The sequence below is a fragment of the Pogona vitticeps genome, chromosome 1 (assembly GCF_051106095.1).
Source record: "Pogona vitticeps strain Pit_001003342236 chromosome 1, PviZW2.1, whole genome shotgun sequence".
Lineage (NCBI taxonomy): Eukaryota > Metazoa > Chordata > Lepidosauria > Squamata > Agamidae > Pogona > Pogona vitticeps.
In genome coordinates, this window is record NC_135783.1 from 197,465,067 (window position 1) to 197,484,543 (window position 19,477).

Consider the following 19,477-nt stretch of genomic DNA (forward strand, 5'->3'; position numbering starts at 1 on the left):
GCACCATTGAATACAAATTGGCCAATTCACCTTGCAATTTACAGCTTCCTAGCTTATTTTTTTTCTGGGTCAGGCTCAATACTTGTCAGCACCCCCTCGTATAAATATTGACTTGTATCCAGCGATGGCTGTGTGCTACCAGAAAGCATTTGTGTGCATGCAAAAAGTGCATCTGTTTTTCACCTATTCCTCTTATGAAATGCTGCCTTCTGCGCCATGTTCACACACCTTTCAGGAGCAGATTGGCAGAGAGCATAAGAGCAATCTTCAGTCTGTAGAGGAAGTTCAGCCAGACTTTGGAGTCTCCCTTTTTCCCAGCAAAGCCATGACTAGATGCATAGTATTCTATTGTTTATTTTATGTGCAATTTATTTGCAAGCTCTTAAATAGTAATATTTGTAAGGCCTTGAAATATAATCTCTTACTGTATTTCTGAATGTTCTTCCCCACGTTTTTGCTCCCCCAGGACAAAAGGTGACCATCCATGATAAAACAGAAGTTAACTTGGTTTCCTTCCGGCGGACCATCTACCTTGCAATTCAGTCAAGGTATCGTTCTCAGTTCTGCATGGGGTCCCCCTAAACTAACACTGCAAATGCTTTTTAGGCTAGCACTTCCAATGTGAGCAGACTGAATTTTAATTCTAGAATTCTTAGATCTGAAACTTTAGGAGTAGAATGTGTCCCATGCCTTTAGGAATGGTGTTAAAAATTATAAATCTCTGGGGCAGGGGTGGGGGAGGCTTTGATCCTTCAAATATTTTGAACTACAACCCACAATTCTTTTAGAAGAGGTAGCGATGTTAGCCTGTGCTAGCATGTGAGGCAAAAACAAAACAAAAAGAAGACAAAAATGTGGCACCTTAAAAACTAACTGCTCTATTTTAATGTGAGTACTTGGGGGACATATCCACTCCCTCAGTCTGATTTTTTTTTAATTTTGTTTTTGCCATAATTCTTTATCACTGGTGCAGGGCACCCTAGCTGAAGTCTGAAGCCTCTAGATGGCCAAAGCTTCTCCTACCTCCGCTTTAGATTGGAGGAAGAGGGAATGTAAAATTTAAAAAATGACACAGGTAACACTAACTGTAAGAGGGAGGGATGAGATATACAGGAGAGATGTAAGAGTTTTGAATGAGTTAAAAAACTTTGTTAATTAACAGGATATGTCACATAGGAATATTTTTCCATGGGAGGACATGCTGAAGCATTTCAGATGTCCATTATGTTGTCATCTGTTTGGTTATTAGACTCAGTACATTTCTGTTTAGCATGATGTTGTAGCAATGATGACTCAACATAGGAGTCATCTTGTTTTTAGTCTGTCTGAAAATCTATTGGTGTTGGACATTGTTCATGTAATGAATGCGAGCTGGCTACAACAGAATTGTTTTTCAACAAATGTTGTTAAAAGCCTGCTAAATTCGCTATGCTTTTTAAAATTAAATGTGAGAGAAGGAGAAATGCTGTGGTAGAGATTTTCAGTTAACTGCAGTGGCAGTACTGAGTTGTGCATATTATCTTTTTAAACAAACTGCCTGCAGTTGTACCCATGATAGCTTGCTTACTCCAAAGAGTCTAAAGTCTGTAAAGTAGCAACCGTCTTCTAGGCTTAGGTCAGATAAATGGAAATCTGAGGCAGGGGACTGTGGTGTGGAGCTTCTGATACTCTTCAAAGGGCTTTTTTACATTTAAAACTTGGGGGTAGTTAACATAATTCCCCTGTGTGTCTCAGAGCAGCTGTCAATTTGAGGTGCTTTTCTTTTTAAAGGAAGTGTCTTTTAGACCCACAGAATTTCATCAATCCAATGCATGTCAGCACAGAAATGTTTTAAGCTGGTACCATAGCAGGTTCATTCTAAATACATTCCTTTTTCCCTCTTTCCAGTTTAGACTTTGAAGAATGTGCTCACAAGTTGCTGAAGATGGATTTTCCAGAGAGCCAAACGGTAATTCTCCCTTGGCTTGCTTTTCTTTTCTTGGGAGAAACCTCTCCAACACCCCAGTTCGTATATTGACACAGTTAATCATATTACATAAGATACTGGCCAAATCAGCTATCTTGCAAGTCAGCTACCTTGAAATTAAAATGGTATATTTTCCGGAATAATCCTATTTTTGGCTCATGGAGTAAGCGAAACAGTAGTTAATGTTGTTGATTTTTGCTTCTTACCCATAAAATGCCCTTAAAATAGAATGCTTAAAGATGACGCGGCATTGTTCTGGTTGTGAAAATGTTTGCTTTGCTGGAATGCCTTTGTGTAACAGATGAAAAGTACTGAGGCTGAAAATTTTTAGTTCTGAGAACAAAAGAGAACTTTCCTCAGAGCTGCATTTTGTATGTTACTTTGCTGACACCACTTGATAGTGTCACAGTATTCCACTCACCTGCAAGAAGTCAGGATGAACTCCAAAGCTGTTTTACAGCTTCCCATGGAACATACACATACTTTATCTCTCTCTCTCTCTCTCTCCTCCTCCTCCTCCTCCTCTTAGGCCAAAGGAGGTATGCTTATATGTGAGCCAGCACCCCTCAATAGCCATGGGGTCTGTCTATGTGCATGTATTGGAGAATACTTGTTCAGGACTTTCTTGGCCTTCTGCCCATTATGAATCAGTGGCTGAGATCCAGTAGAAAGTCACAACTAGAGTAGGCCCATTGAATTATTGGGGATCTGGTAAGTTAACTTCTCCATAAGTTCCATCGATTCAATGGCTCCACTCTAGTTACGACTTACTAATGAATTTCAGCCAGTGGCTCACAATTTAGTGCTCAAGCAACCAGCCTCAGAACTATATGCTTCTTCAGCTTACCTCTAGAGCAGCTGGGTGGAGGAGAGTGAAAGCATCTCCTTCCTGTTCCTCACTGATCATGGTTTTCATTGTGTCCAAAAAGGACAAACTGTGACTGAGTTAAATTGTTCTTTATAGAAACAAGCCAGAATAAAACTGGTCCTGATTCGTAGAATCATGCTTCAGCATTATCTCTACAGTCTGAGATGGCACAATGATGTGAAATCTCTACCAAGGCATCCTTTCCTCCTTCCATTTCTCTCATTTCCACTTTTATCACTCATTTGTATAAGCCCCCCTCCCTCCGAAGTAGTTACTAGCTGGATATCTACTATAGTGGGCATCTCCTCTCTTTGTGGATGGATAAGTGTGAACAGTGGGCACAGCTTTCCCAACTCTGTGTTATATTTTCTGAGATAAAGGCAGCAGACTTGTAGTGCCTGCATGTATGTAGCTATTGTAGTACCAAGATGGGAGAGTGGTGGGGGAGCCTCACAGACGGCATTTCCTTTTTCCTATGTCCCCCCCCCTCTTGATCAATGCAAAGGACTATGGAGTGTGAGCTCTCCAGTGGTGGCTGAACTACAGTTCCCATCATCCCTCACCATTGGCTGTGCTGGATAGAACCAAAGGGCATGGTAGTCTAGCAACACTTGTGAGGTCCCATGTTCTGCAGCCCTGTGTAAAGACCAGCAACCATTGCCCAGCCAAAGCTGTGGAAGTGTTAGATGTTAAAATAACCGGCTGGACTGAGTAATATTAGATAACCACATCTTGAACACACTTCTAAGATTATTTATATGGTATGAACTCTTCTCTGTGTGCTAAATCTATATTACTAATAGTGAAAGTGCATCTGTGTTCAGTTAGCCATTAAGCATGCAGATGATTGTCACTTGCCATGCTTATAGAGCCCAAACATTTAGCAAGTTTAAGCTGTTTTTCAATAATGTTCCCACTCTTTTTTTAGTCATCCATTTGTATTTCTAGTTTCAAGTTTTTAGTGCTTCATTCCTTTGTGTTCTGTTTGAGAGGAGTGTGTGGATACAGGAGATCTGTGGGTTCTCCTTCTCTGGAATGCAAGAGCTTTGCTGTATGATTTGTCCTCACAGTGATTCCAGCATTAGTTGAAAATACTGAGGCAGAAGGGATTAGTTGCATTTATTTTAAAGGTATGGGGAATATGATAATTCTGTCTCTTTTAGAAGTCAGTTCCGCACTAGTGGGTAGCACGCAGCTCATCTGTGCATGTGAGTCATCCTAATACTCCGAGTCTTGTGGGCAGCTCTCAAGTCCTTGTATGCCAGACCTGCAGCTCTTTTAATTTAGGCAATCTTGATAATGGTACTTAAATAATTCAAAGCTTTTTTGTGGGCAGAAATGGGGCCACCTATAGTATAATGTGAAATATAATGTAACGTGGTGCTGCTTAACCTTTATGTTTCTGAATGTCACTGCCAAAAAACTTGGATCCGGACTTTGTTCTCATCAGTGGGAGAGAAACAAGCAATGTGTGTTGATACCTTCTGCAACCCTTTGAATCTGGTAAACTGTTCAGGAAACCTGGCTAGAGCAGGGTAGGAGACTGACTGCGAGCAGGATCTCTCCATTGGATCAGAATTGTTCCATGGGCAGCAGAGCTCCTCTGATTGTGGAAGGCAAAGTTGGAATCCAACCTGAAATACAGTATTTTCAAATACAGTGGTGCCCCGCTAGATGCTTACCCCGGTAGACGACAAAATCGCTTCACGATAAGTATTTTGCGATTGCTATAGCAAAACGGTGTTTAGATGGGGAAAATCTGCTTGACGATGATTGGTTCCCTGCTTCAGGAACCGATTATTCTCTTTACGACGATCAAAACAGCTGATCGTCAGGTTTCAAAATGTCCGCCCGCTGTGTTTCCCCACTGTGTTTCCTCGCTTTACAGGCACCAGAAAATGGCCGCCCTATGGAGGATCTTCACTTTACGATGAGGTATTTCAGCCATTGGAACACATTGAACAGTTTTCAGTGCATTTCAGTGGGCTTTTTACTTTCGCTTGATGATAATTTCGTTCTACAACGATTTTGCTGGAACGGATTATCGTCGTCAAGCAGGGCACCACTGTAGTCCCATTGTATTGCTACTATTGAGCCTAAGGTCGGTTCTTTACTGAATTGCTAGAATTATGGATCTCATTTGCAGTTGGAAGGAAGTAGCTGACAATTCAGTTCAGTTCTGCTCTGATTGGTCAAAAGTAGAAATTAAGTTATGAACAAAGGAAGATGCAGTTAAGTAAACAGAATATTATAAGGGAAATGGCCAGTAGAAGTAAGCAAATGAGAGTCCCAGAGGCAGTAAATTAGCGGTGCCTGCACACTTGACCAAGTAGCCAGATGCTGTTTGGCATTGCCTCCTCTTAATCTGAGGATCATCCTCGATGCTTAGCAAGAATGAAGAGTGACCTGATGGTATAAAATACTTCAGGGAGCAACTTACTCAGTAAAGAAAACCAGGTGCTTGCAGCTTCAGTTAAAAAAACCGAGTGGAGAAAATTTAGAAATAGTGTGTAACTGCAGTTGCAAAAAATCCTGTACTTTCAGTTCTTGCTTTGAGTCTTGTAACTTAGCAGTGTTTGTGTCAAATGTGTTAAGTCAATTTTGTTGACCTCTGACTTAATGGCGACTCTATGAACAAGTGATTTCCAAAACGTGCTGTCCTCAACAGCCCTGCTCAGCTCTTGTACAGCTTCCTTCAAGCCATCTCGTACTTGGTCTCTTACTTCCTGCTGCCTTCAAGCTTTTCCATCAATATTGTCTTTTCTAGAGAACCTTGTCTTCTCATGATGTGCCCAGAATAGGACATCCTCAGTTTCATCATTTTTGCCTCCAGGGATAATTTTGATGTGATTTGATTTAGGACCCACTTGTTTGTCTTTTTGGCAGTTTTTGCTATACACAAAGCTCTCCTCTAGCACCATATTTCAAACACACCATTTTTTTACTTTCAGCCTTCTTCACTGTCCAGCTTTCACCTCCGTACAATTTCATTGTTAGATATTCCATTTCATTTTGTTCCAACCGATATCCCACTAGAAGGACTCGAGGCAGCTTGTTGTTGTCATGTGTCATCAAGCTACCTTGGACTTCCAGAATGTCGTATCATCAACAGCCCTGCTTGGCTCTTGCAAGGTTACTTGTTATGCAGCTTTATGAATGACTGAAAAACCTAACAGGAAAAAATAATAATTTACAAGATTAAAATATGTCAGTAGTAACAAGCCACTTATTCGAAACAGTTTAAAACCAATTAAAACAACCTCATTGAAAAGTAAAGTGTACTGTCCACTATAATCCTTTTTTTACCAGGCCGTCCAGTTACCAAAATTGTGTTGGGAAAAAAAATGCCTGCTGATTGAGGGGCCAGAGGAATGGAGCTTATCTAGTCATGTATGGGAGACGCTTCCATAGTCTGGGCACAGCGACTGGAATGCCCTCTCTTGTGTCTGCAGATCTCAAATGCTTAGGATTTTGTGGGGAAATAGGGTTTTTCAAATAGCCTGGGTGGAAGCTGTAGAGGGCTTTACCTATAGGTTACTTTGACTTGGGGCTTACAGTGGACCAGTAACTAGTGAAGCCAATGTAAGAAGAGTTATGTGATTCCTGTAATCAACCCTGATCAAGCAGTCTGGCTGCAGTATTTTGTACCCACTGAAATTTCCAAACAGTCTTCAAAAGGAGCTTCATGCAGAGAACTTTACAATCCATTCAGGATGTGGCTGAACCTTAATCATTTGTGATGCCTGTGAGTTTTATCACCACAGCCAAGACTCCCCCAATACAGATTGACTTCCTGTTCCACAGTCTTCCTTTTGTTAGACCATGAGCATCTATCACCCCACAGAGTCCTCCAGAGAATTAATTGTAGGCAAGGGCGAGCTTGCTTTAGTATGAATTAGTATTAGTTATTGACAAAAACTGCAAGTTGTAATGTAATCAAGATACAGTATGTGATGCCAGCTATGGTTTAAGAGGAATCACAGTTACTGTTAACATAGTTAAGGTTGTTGGGTGCGAACAAGCCGGGGAGAGGCTAGAAGAGAGAACAGGTGGTGCTGTGGCCCACCCACTATCTTTAAAACTAAGGAGAATTGGGAGCCTTCTGCCCAGTGATATCCTGCATCTGGGAGTAAAGGAAAAAATTAGCAAAGACCTTTCCACTGACATGCTCGCCAGCGACATCAGTGTCTAACCCAGTGAATAAAGCTCTCAGTTATAGGAGAAGGCACACACTTAACATGGTTTTGTCGCTTCTCTTGTCAAATAGCTCATCTGTATATTGTGGGTAGGGTGGGGTGGGATGTACCCTAAAGCAGCGGTCCCCAACCTTTTCGAAACCGTGGACCATTTAGGGGAGCGGGGCAGGGGGCACGCTCACGCACATGCATGAAAGGGCAGGGCGTGGCACACTCACAAGCATGCGCTAAAGGGCAGGGTGCGCTCACCCCAGAACAACATGCAACATGACATTATTTTGTTCTGTGACTTTGCAACATAAAGCTTACACATGGCTAGCAAACATTGAAGTATTTGTTTATTCCTTGCATGTATATGAGCTCAATGACACCGCGCTCGCTTTGTGCTCGCTTTGAGGTGCCCCGCCACCCTGCGCATGGAGCTTGCTCCTCCTACCCAGTCCATAGCCCCAAAAAGTTGGGGACCACTGTTTTACACGATTCAAAACACGTCCAAAGTCAGCAAGTGAGTTTAATGGCTCAGCAGGGTGTAAAACCTTAATCTCCCAAATCTTGGTACCAGTAGACTATGCATCATGAATATGTTCAGCTGTTTGTGCTGGTTCAAGAGTTTGCTTTACCATAGCATTTTTATTTTTAATGCATTCTGCTCACAGACCTGCCAGTAACTTCATAAAGCCAAAATAGGATTAGGCAAAAGCATTTGGCAACTCAAGCAGAAGAGAAAGTTAATCTTTTAAAGCTGCAGTTTGCCACCACAACAGCTGTGTGGCTTCTTTCACATCATTTCTTCAAAATAATTGAAAACATTATAATATTTAATCTAGACGACTGATGCTTTGGGTCTAACCTCTGCTTGTTTGTTGTTGTTGTTTAAATAAGCTTCCAAGAGTGTCTTTCCAGGCAAATCTGTTTTTCTGTGAAAAAAGGAAAACTTGTTTACTGAAAATATTCTTTTAGGAAATTGTTGTAATATTTAATTAAAATGTTAAATATTGAATTACTTCAGTTCAGTTAAGAAGGCAAAAAGTGATTTGTTCTGCAAGTCAAGCTGACTTCATCAGCAATAGCATCAGCACTTGGCCTGTCTTGTTGTATGAAAACTGATTGACTGCAACATTACTATAATTAATAATAATGTTCCGTCAACTCAATTCTGGTTTTTTGGCAACTCCTTCCAGGGTGTTTTAGGTAGAGAATTACTCAGAAGTGATTTCCCATTCCCTTCTAGGGGCGCCCTAGGACTGTGCAACTTGCCCAAGGCCACACAGGCTGGCGCTTTCCTCAGCAAGCACAGTGCAGAATCGAACTTCCAACCTCTGGCTCCACAACCAGACACCTAAACCACTGAGCTAAAGCAGTGTAAAAATATACTGTACTTTGTGGTATATAAACTAATGCAGTATAGTAAAAAAGAAAGATATTTTCTTGTAGGTGTTCTTGGAATCATAGAGCAGTAAGGTGCCTCGAAGGCTCATTGTCATTAGTTTTGTGTAACATGCAATAATGTTAATGGTTACTTGTATTGAATCGCACATTGTGCTGAAAATAATTCTGAAAACGATTGTATAGAAGCAAAAAAAGTAAAAAAAACCACTGGGTTTTATCCCTTTTTGAGTAATAGATGTTTGGTTTTAAATAACCTGTTTGAACAATTCTTTATTTTGTGGCCCTTGTGCATGTTAAGTTTGTTTATTTGAGTGTATTGTATGTTTTTGCCTCTGCGCTTTAACAGGCTGTACAAACAATGCATACAGCTGTGACTTTCAGTTTTCAAAATATATTGGTACATTAAAGGAATTAATTTTACTTTAATTTTGGAATGTGTTCCATTCAGTGCACTGCTATTTTTTCAAAGCATCTTTTTTTCTGTCTTGCAGAAAGAACTGTGCAACATGATACTCGACTGTTGTGCTCAGCAGAGAACGTATGAGAAATTCTTTGGCTTACTGGCTGGGGTGAGTTGCTCTCTTTATGTGTGGCACCTGCACATGCGTCTCTCTTTCAGGATTCATTGCAAGCAGTACTTCCACCATCACATGGTGACATTGCATCTGTGGCTGAGCCACTGCAGGTGAAGTCTTCATCTTGAGGACGCAAATTTGTTTCTTGGTTTTTTAAATTTGAAAATGTTACTTTTGCCTAACACAGGTTTAACAATTTAGAATAATTATTAAATAAAATAAAAATGGATCTGATGTGTTTCATGCGGGGGAGGCATTTTCAATCCACTTCAGATCCTTGTCTGGAAATCCGCTGTGGGATTGCTAATGGATGATGCAGAACTTTGGAGATAAAGCTGTAGGGAGAAGGGAAAAAGCAACAGAACCATCAACAATTCAGTCAGAAGTGGCACAGGGACAAAGGCATGCCTTCATTCACAGAAAGCGTACATAAAAACATGACAGTTTTTCCTTTCCTCTTTAATTATTCACATTTTAAATTCAACATACAAAATCAAACAAATTCAGCTTTGACCCCAACAAACACATGCATGAAAGGAAAGTGTTTTTGATCAGTGATAGAGACATCATTAATTTCCCCATCCATTTGCTTTTCCCAGTGCTTGCTACAAAGTCCTGCCCCAGGTACTGGCAGTAGGGTGCCTGTTTTTTTGGTGGTGGTGGGGCTATACAGATGTTTGGACACAGGCCAATACTTTGAAAAGCAAGACCATTGCAGTGTTGATGCTGTTTGCCCATTTAGTCCCGGTGCTCTTGTGTATACATGTTGTAATGTCTGTTTTTCCTTAACTGTGCCCTTTGTTTCCAGCGTTTCTGTATGTTGAAAAAAGAATATATGGAATCATTTGAAGCCATTTTCAAAGAACAATATGATACTATCCACCGGTTGGAAACAAACAAGTTGAGGAATGTTGCTAAAATGTTTGCTCACCTTTTGTACACAGATTCTCTTCCTTGGAGTGTAAGTAGAAAAGGTGTCTCACCTTGCGTTGCGTATTCGGTTTCTGAAAATCAGAATATTCTTGTTGCTTGATCTATAGCAGTGGTCCCCAACCTTGGGCCTCCAGATGTTCTTGGACTTCAATTCCCAGAAATCCTGGCCAGCAGAAGTAGTGGTGAAGGCTTCTGGGAGTTGTATTTCAATAACATCTGGAGGCCCAAGGTTGAGGACTACTGATCTATAGGACACCACTTTAGTCAGTTGAAGTAGAACTTCATATCATGGGCTGAACGCCTTGTCTATTTGGCCACTGACAAGGACGATGAGAACTTTGACTCAGACAAACTTCACTTCAAAGTAAAGAAAGTTCAGCTAACGTTCTTATTTGGAACCAGGACTGCACACCAAAATGAAACTAAAAGTGTCAGTGATTTGCAAAGATAGTTGCTAAATTATCTAGTGCTTGTGTAAATTGGCCAGAGGTCAAAAAGGAAAAATAGCAGGGGTGGGGGGAGTAAATGGGATTAACTTAATTGATTTTGAGTGTTTGGCATTAACCTACCACTTCTTCCACTGGCAGGTCCTTGAATGCATAACACTAAGTGAAGAAACAACTACCTCCTCGAGTAGGATTTTTGTTAAAATATTTTTCCAAGAGCTTAGTGAATATATGGGACTTCCTAACCTTAATGCAAGGTTGAAAGACGAGTAAGTAGAAATTTCATATCATAATATCTTTCCCGTGAGGGGATTCCTATTCATTTTATAGATATCTGATAATATTTCCATTCTCATTGAAAACAGAGTTCAAATAGTGTCTTCATGTTTCTTCTTAACACAGTAATTATAGCGCTATGGGAGCTGAACATCCATGTTTCAGAAATAACCCCTAACTGAAGTATGGTTTCTTACATAAAATACTATGTTTTTTTCTTTTTTTCTTGTTTTTTCCCTTTTTTGGCAATTATATGTGCAAATGGGTAAGAACAGTAGAGTTCTGCTTCTGTAACTCATAGGGAAGCAGATTTTGCTGGTTTCTTGAATTCAGCCTATCCCTCTGATAAGGTTTGAGTGGAAAATTCAAGAAAAGTATGGGAAATGGTGCAGGAGGAAGGAAAAATTAGTAAAAAATTCTGCAACCTTTCCCTCAGTGGAAGTCTCCTCTGGATTGCAGTCCCAACCATGAAAACATGGGTATTTTGACAGTCTCATGTGGTATCACCATGTTGAGGCATTCCTTGCCCTGTAGGTGTAGAAATGCTTTTCCTAAGATAATGCTTGTTGTTTTCTGTTTATGTTACTTGAGATTATTTAAAGCTAAGCATGCTTCCTAGATACTGCCCCATAGTGCTTAAAGCTCTATATCTTTACCATTTATTTATGCAGGCTATTCATTGCCCCCCACCCCCAGCAAGCTAGGTGTTCTCTTTACCAACCTTGGACGAATGGAAGGCTGAGTGAACCTTGAGCCCAGGTACCTGGGATTGAATCCTGGTCATGAGCAGAGTTTTGATTGCAGTAGTGCAGTTTAGCCTCTGAGCCACAAGACTCATATAAAACTGCTGCCTGATCCATAGGACACCATTTTAGTCAGCTGAAATAATTTTAATTGACTGATCTAACCAGTTTTTACTGACATTTCCAAAAAGCATCAGGTTGGTATTGGATTGAGGTATCTCTTAAATATGGGGTGCTGAAGCTAATAATATCATCTTAGAGTCATTTCTTTATCACTGTTTGTATTTGAGGCTCTGAACATACCTGTTCATTGGAGAATGCCCTGGACAAAATATTCCTCTGTATTTCTGTGGTGAATCATTTTGAAGTCAGGGCAACTAACAACAACAACAAAAAAAAAGACCAAGAAATGTTTCCTTAAACCAAACTAACACAAGTGCACATCTAAAACAAGCCAGAAGTTAGCCCTCTCTTCCCAGACCAGACTGCTTTCCAGACTCCAAACACCAGCCTAGGAGAGAACCACAGGCCTCTGTCAACCATCATTACTTCAGTTTAGTCTAGATTTCTGGCTTGCTCATATTTACAACCAGACAGCGAATAAGCATTGACACAGCAAGACCTCACATGAACTACATCTTTAATTAAACCGTAAATGACTGATGTTTACCATTGATTGCATGTTAAATAAATACCAGAGAATGATCCTTCCACATCCTGGAAAGCATGATGGACATGATGCATCCAACAGTCTTCTATGGAATTGTTGCTTTGTTAATCCCAAAGAACAGTCGACAAAATAGGCAAGGAACTTTCCTGTAATGGATCATATAGAAATGTGGACATTTGTAAAACACAAGCATTTTAAATTAGATTAAATAGATTGATATCAAAGCAGTATTTCTTCTGCTTTTGAACAGTGCTGTAGTAGAACCTTGCCTAATAAGCAAGTCTCACTCACTTTCAGATGAAGTGCACATTTGTTTTATTAATGAAATGGTCTGGGAGAACCGTGGGCTGCCCAGAACTTGTGCCTTTAGATAGATCACATTATTTTTTTAGATCATCATTTAATGAGGTTACAAATAATTAAATATAGTTTATACACATGTCAGTGGCTTTCTAGAGAATTAGTTGAATCCTAGATAATATGTTTATAGTATAAAACAGCTTACAGTTTCCAGGTTCCATAAACTATATTTATTCATCATGTATTTATTGAGGAAAATTTCTTCCCTAATGTCTTGCCATAGCAAGAATTCTTTTAAGTCATTTGCTCCTATATTTCTATACCTGTAGCTGGTTTGTATATGCATGTGCCCTATTATTGTTTCCTATGGAACTGATATTAAGTTGGAAGGAGTGTTTATGGTGTATTTGACATTTTAGCATCTCCTGTAGATCAAAGTAAGTTGTGGATGCGCAGGATTGGAAGTATAATTTTTACGTTTGCTTTTCAACAGGACTCTGCAGCCATTCTTTGAAGGATTGTTACCTCGGGATAATCCAAGAAATACGAGATTTGCCATCAATTTCTTCACTTCAATTGGTCTTGGTGGGCTAACGTAAGGAAGCATGTGATTTTATAATATAGAGCGCAGTTCTTGGAATTCTGGCATAATGCCAATCAGTATAGCCATCCCCGATGGTGTTTGTATATGTATAGGTGATTTGGACAAGCATGCGCTTTCCTTCCTTGCTTCCCTTTCCCTCCTCCATTCCTAGATAGCTATCCTGAAGCGTGCCATTCCACTTCAGCCCTGGGCACTCCAGTTCTTATAATCCCAAATCATGAGGTCAGTAGCCCAGAGAATATGTTCTGGACTCCAGTGCATGTACTCTATTTGAAAATCCCTTTGTGGAGGCATGAGGATGTTGGCATGGTATGCTTTGTCGCTGCATATCACATGGATCAAATTGGAGACCAGAAGCATCCATCCCAGGCTGCAGGCTGTTATTACATCCCTCTATCCCAACAAAAATTAAATGGAGGGCTGAAGCAATGCAGATAGGGACTGATCCAGTGTCTCTCTCTCTCTCACTCACTCACTCACACATACACCATTCTGTGGCCCTTAGTGTTAGTTTTGAGGATCTCTTCCCCCAAAACCACTCCACCCTCCAAAATTGCTATGAACTTTGGAGCACAGCAGAGAGCATATAAAACATCCAAAAAAGTAATTGAATTGTTCAGATTGATTACCTGGCTTATTAAATGTGTTTAATTAGAGATGAGCTACGCGAACACCTGAAAAATGCACCCAAAATGATCATGACACAGAAACAAGATGTGGAATCTTCAGATTCGTCTTCATCTTCAGAATCCGATTCATCAGGTCCAGAGGAGGATGCTAGCAGCAGCAGTAGCAGCACTTCAGGGTCTTCTACTGGATCATCATCTGACAGTGAACACAGCAGTGACTCAGGTATGAAGTTCCACCTGTGATTCATCTTTTTGTCTTTACTGTCCCTGGTCTGAGACACTTGCACGAGGGAAAAATCGTGGTGGCAATTTATTCGTGTCTTTCTGTGTTTGAAGATGGTGTTGATATTTTGCAGTGGACCAGACTTTCCTAATAATGTTGCCAGACTAAAGACTTAATAGATGGTGCATTGTAAACCCTTTAAGGAGTATTTGTGTAGTAGTTCTCTTTAGAGACAGAATTGCCCATTAATATAGGCAAGTTCACAATTTTACCTAACACTTACCTGTGTGAGTTGAATAAGTCATATCACCTGTTTGGTGACTGGTTCCTCTTGCTTACCTCAGTATGTCCTGCTATGTTCAGATGGGCTTGTTCTCTAGTAAATGTCTCTGATATTATGTGATTTTGTCTAAATAATATATTCTTATCTTCCTGATCACTGACCGTTATATATTGTTGTTGTTTTCTGGTAAATGTGTTTTAGGATTGTAGCCTTAGCAGATTTCTTTGGAATAGATAAAGCGAGAGTACCTTGTTCTGTGATTCATGTGCATAGTCGAGAACAGCATCCTTTGGGTTGGGAGTGGAATGTAACTCTGTACCTACTCTTCAGAACTCTCTACCCATGGGCATTGCTGGTGTCTAATTTATAAGGTTTTTTATCTGCTCATTTTGTTAAGTGTAGCTCTTTTATGCTGTATTAGTGTGCTTTCTGATGCAGGAACTATCAATTGTAGTATTAATTAATGCAATTCAGTATACTGCTACTTGTATTCTGCTTCCTTCTGTTTATAAAAGATTCTGCTGCTGCAGGATGCCTTCCATGCTATAATCAGCATATTTGAATAAGTCATCCTTCTGATTTTCCCCCCATTATCTGAAATGTACTGTACAGTATAAAGAACATTAGTAATCTAAATAGTGCCTGCTTAGTCCACTCTTGAACATGCAAGCACTAAGTTGTGAGAGCAGATGACAGCCCAGCTTGAGCTTCTGCATTCAAAAAGCATACTGTTTTGGGGGAAAAATTATTTGTTGATGGTTTTAAGAGCAAAAATCTTCTAATTCTCAAATATAGTACAGATTCAGAATGTTTGAAAAGAGGTCTACTGCAGTTCATTGTAAATTTGCTGTATATTCCTATTACTAAAAATTTAATACATCAGTAACGCCAGAGTACTAAAGGAAAGCGTAATGGAACAGGGTCAGAAAAGTGGCATTTCAGCAAAGAGCCAGATGGCTTTTGTAGAGACAGCTGCAGCTAGACGGGGACCAGGGAGGTAAGTCCTTGGTGACAAATTAATAGAGTCTGTGAGTCTGAATGTCCCTCATTTTTTTTCTCATACTGTGTTGTGTTTGCTTTCCATTGAATGCATTCCGTTCTAATATTTGGTCGCTTTCCATGTTGGTCGGGGGCAGGTGTGTGTGTGAGAAAATGATTCATTGTAGAGACATTTTGATAGTCTCAACAGTACAATGTTTTTCTTTTCTATTCTGTTTATTTCTTTCTTTTGCACTGTGAGCAGAAATATTGCTCGAATGATTATGCACACCTGTACTTAATACAGCTTGGTATGAGAGAATCAGCTTCTGTCTCTTTGCAGTGTTTTGTCAAGAGACCCTTTAAAGGCTAGGTTAGAGCTTGCATTCAGACTGTACCCATTCATTTTAATGTCATTTTACAACAATGAAGGCATCACAGCTTGTCTGAGGCAGTTTCTTAGAGTTTCCCCCAAAGTGGTGCCTCGCTTAACGATGTTAATTGGTTCCCAAAAAAAACATTGCTATGGGAAAACATCGCTAAGCGAAACACCATTTCCCATAGGAATGCATTGAAAACCGGTTAATCCGTTCCAATGGGAACGGATTGCCGTCCTTAAGCGAAAATCCCCATAGGAAACATCGCTAAGCGATACAATGTTTCCCCCATTGGAATGCATTGAAACGTTTTCAATGCATTCCAATGGTTTTGCGATGTTCGTTTTTGCAATTTTAAGTGTGTCTTAAAAGGTTCAAAAATGGTTTTAAATGCTTGGGATCGTTAGTGCACCGTCTAAAACCTTTGCAAACTTAATTTGGCTTTGATCTGAGTTTGTTAATTTTTGGTGAATTTTTTTCTCCCCCATTGGAAAGCATTGAACTGTCGGTTTGACAGCTGTCAAACTTAGGTTCAATGCATTTCAATGGGGGGGAAAATTCACCAAAATTAATGAAGACTCAGAACAAAGCCAAATTAAGTTTGCCAAGGTTTTAGAAGGTGCACTAACGATCCCAAGCATTTAAAACCGTTTTTGAACCTTTTAAGACACTTTAAAAATAGCGAAAACGGACCTGTCAAAAGCTATTTTTAAAGTGTCTTAAAATGTTTGAAACCTGTTTTAAATGCTTGGGATCGTTAGTGCATCTTCTAAAACCTTGGCAAACTTAATTTGGCTTTGTTCTGAGTCTTCGTTATTTTTTGGTGAATTCCCCCCCCCCATTGGAAAGCATTGAACTGTCGGTTTGACAGCTGTCCACTTCAATAAGAGTTGTTGCGCTGGATGTACGGTAGATCTGCGGGTTCCCTCTTACCTAGTAAGAAGAAGACAGATCTGGTCAGTGTGTTGTGCAGCATCTGTCGTAGGAATATGAAAGGTCAGTTTTTAGCATTGTGCTGCGTAGTCATCTTTTTTGTCCCAGCAGTAAATCTGCTGTTGCTGATGGCAGACTAATTTTATATACCTTGGCAGCTCATTTTTTACTTGCACATTCTTATAACGGCACTAGCAAAAAGCTGCATTCCAGGACATGTGCAAATAGTTGCAGTGTCTAAGTGGTTGTTTCTAGGGAGAAAATGGACAATATTTGCAATGATAGTTTTAATGTTGCTTTCTAACTCCTTGTACTGTATATCTTGAGGATTCCAGCTTTCATGACAATTATTTTCTAGGGAGTCGCCACATTAATTTGTGGCAGCAAAAGTAATAGCCTTGTGGCATCTTAATGATAAATTAATTTATTGTGACTAGAGGCTTTTCCAAATGATAGTCTACATGCATGAAGGGTTGTTTTCAAAAATAAATGTTCATGCATTTTTTAACATATAAACATAGTTGTCAAATATATTTTGGCATCTCTTTGATGCGCAAAACCTGGTATGCAGACTGTTAATCACTTGCAACTAGAATAGGCATATTATATAAGGTGTGGTCTTTCATGACTTGGCTCCCTCTGTTGAACAGGCTGCTTAACCTTGATGAATAGGAATCACAGTTCTATTCCATGGATGAAGTATTTTGTCTTTTCTGCAGTATTTTTGAAATATGGAATTTTATTTGTTGCTAAATTTAGTAGAATGAAGGTGACAAGAGTAAGTATTTTGCAAGTTAAACGGATCTTAATTTTGTTCATTTGAAACATCTTAGTACAGTCCTCTGAAGGAAGCGATAGTGAGAATTGCTTAGTGATTTAGATATCTGGCTGTGGAGCCAGAGGTTGGGAGTTCGATTCCCCCACTGTGCCCTCATCATAGGGGCTGGACTTGATTATCCATAGAGTCCCTTCCAGCTTTGAAGTTCCAAGATTATGATGATGATGAACAGTGTTACATGGATCTTTTTTTTCCTCAGCATCATTGTCCAAATCAGAGAGCAAGCTAAATAACTCTAAATTGTTTAGTTGAGATTATGAAAAGAATGTGTACCTGTCATCCTTTATTCAAGCTCCATGACCAGAAAACTACTTGAGAATATGGGAGATTGTTAAAGTAGCCAAAAGCTGGTCATTTGCCTGGTTGCAAAGATCTCACCATACATGCAGAAAGCACTTCTGTTGAGTCACTGATCTTTTTCCTTTGTTTGTGCTGTGTTCCATTTTTATCCTCAAGAGTTAGGAGAGCCTCCAAAGCAACTTATGAGGGGAGGCAACTGTTCTCTCCCTGTGTGGGATGTCTGAGTTCAAACTGATATATTTTGACATGTGGATTAAGGACAATGCATAGATTAACTTTAAAAGCTAAATGCCATGTTTTTGATCCTTTCAGATATGAAAAGGAGGAAGTCACAAAAGAAGAAGACATCAAACAGTAGTACCAAGAGGAAACAGGGAAGTAAAAAGAAAGGGCTTGAAAAGAAGAAAGAGAGGAGGGAGCCTGAGAGGGTAAATGGGGGTGATCGAAATTCTGGAAGGAATGCTGACAGAAATTCAAGAGACTCATGTCGAAGAGATGAAGCCTCACAGAAGGTCTCTTATGACAGAGATTATTCCAGTGACAGAAACAGCTACTGGAGTGGAAAGGACAGGGATCATGAAAGACAAATGCCTTTGGAAAGCAAAACTAGCCACTCTAAACAAAAAAGAGCAGAAAGAAGGAATTCTTTTTCTGATGAAGAGAGGAGGGACAGACACCATACTAATGACGGTGAACTCCATAGACGAAGAAGGAACAGATCAAAGTCAAGAGAGAGACTCCATAACTATCCCAGTCCCCGGGAGGATCAAGAACAAAGCCGATACCTGGATCAGTTGAAAGAGTCCAGGAAGGGGGAGGGCCGGCGAAAACACAGGGAGAGCTCTCCACCCAGGCGCAAATAATTCTGGTAGAGAGATTTTGTTGGTGAAAACTGTATTTTTATGACATATGGAACACTTTTTAAAAGGACCTTTTGTACAAAATGCCTACAAATACGTGGAGCCTTCAATGTTTTTAGTACCCCATCTTTTTATGATCATTGTTAATGCTTTAAGCTTTCCGCTAAGCTGAAGCTTAGAGGTCTTTGAATCCAAGAGAAATCAAATCTAGTTTATTTTGTCAATAAAAAACCCCTGAACATTTGTTTTACTGAAATGCTACTGTTTTGAAAAGATCTTTGTACATTTTATTTATACATTTTAAAAATGCTAAACATTTCCTTGCTTGCCCCTTTTTTAGGCAATTGTCAGATTTCAGTATATTTGTTAAGAGGTCTCACTTCAAGAATAACAAGTTCTTTGTATATGCCAAAATTTTAAAGATGTGCACAATGGCAATTGCATTTGGTTTGAATTGGGTTTGGGTGTTTTTTTTTTGTTCTTTAGTTTCTTATAAAAATGTGGAAACAGACAACTGAAAATTCTACAATATTTTTCATAACTTTTGGTCCCCACTTGCCTGATTTTGTTGGCTGTGGCATAAGGTTGAAAGATCAACTGATCTGAGATTTGATTTCTTCGGCACTTGGAAAAACAAGCATAAACTACATAAACGGTGGTAAGAATTTGTTCATGAAAGAAATTTTGCTCTCAGCTAAAAACAGTTGTGAATAATAAACTGAGCCATGAGGTGGATAAAGCTTCTGTTTTTCTTCAGAGCTTAAAACTGTAGTGTGATGAAAATACTAGAATTCCCAGACAGAACAGTGGAAAAGCTGTTGTAAATGTTGTAAACATTTATTCTGTGATTTAACAGACTGGGGGGAAAACACAGAAAAGTAATGCATATCATTTAAAAAACATGTTAATGGATTAAAAAAGACATCTATGAAGATGTATAGCATTTTCCCCCTTTGGCTGAAATGTTTGAATCTATAATTAAGACCTTGAGATCGGTATGATATTTTAAAATCATTGTTCAAGACCCAATACCTATTCTTGGTGCTTTCTGTCTAAAGGTTAGAAGTCCCCTATTACTGTTGTTATTTTT

General features: G+C 39.6%; 1 protein-coding gene across 1 annotated transcript in view; it reads left to right on the forward strand.

Annotated features, from left to right (window-relative positions):
• Positions 1–19,126, forward strand: part of CWC22 (CWC22 spliceosome associated protein) — a 43,685-nt gene extending 24,559 nt beyond the window's left edge. The window contains exons 13-20 of the mRNA XM_020804113.3: positions 467–548; positions 1,888–1,948; positions 8,911–8,988; positions 9,803–9,955; positions 10,515–10,642; positions 12,856–12,957; positions 13,622–13,818; positions 17,840–19,126. Of these exons, the coding sequence (XP_020659772.2) occupies positions 467–548; positions 1,888–1,948; positions 8,911–8,988; positions 9,803–9,955; positions 10,515–10,642; positions 12,856–12,957; positions 13,622–13,818; positions 17,840–18,390 (1,352 nt within the window). The 3' untranslated portion in view covers positions 18,391–19,126. The remainder of the gene's footprint in view (positions 1–466; positions 549–1,887; positions 1,949–8,910; positions 8,989–9,802; positions 9,956–10,514; positions 10,643–12,855; positions 12,958–13,621; positions 13,819–17,839) is intronic.
• The last annotated feature ends 351 nt before the right edge of the window (positions 19,127–19,477 follow it).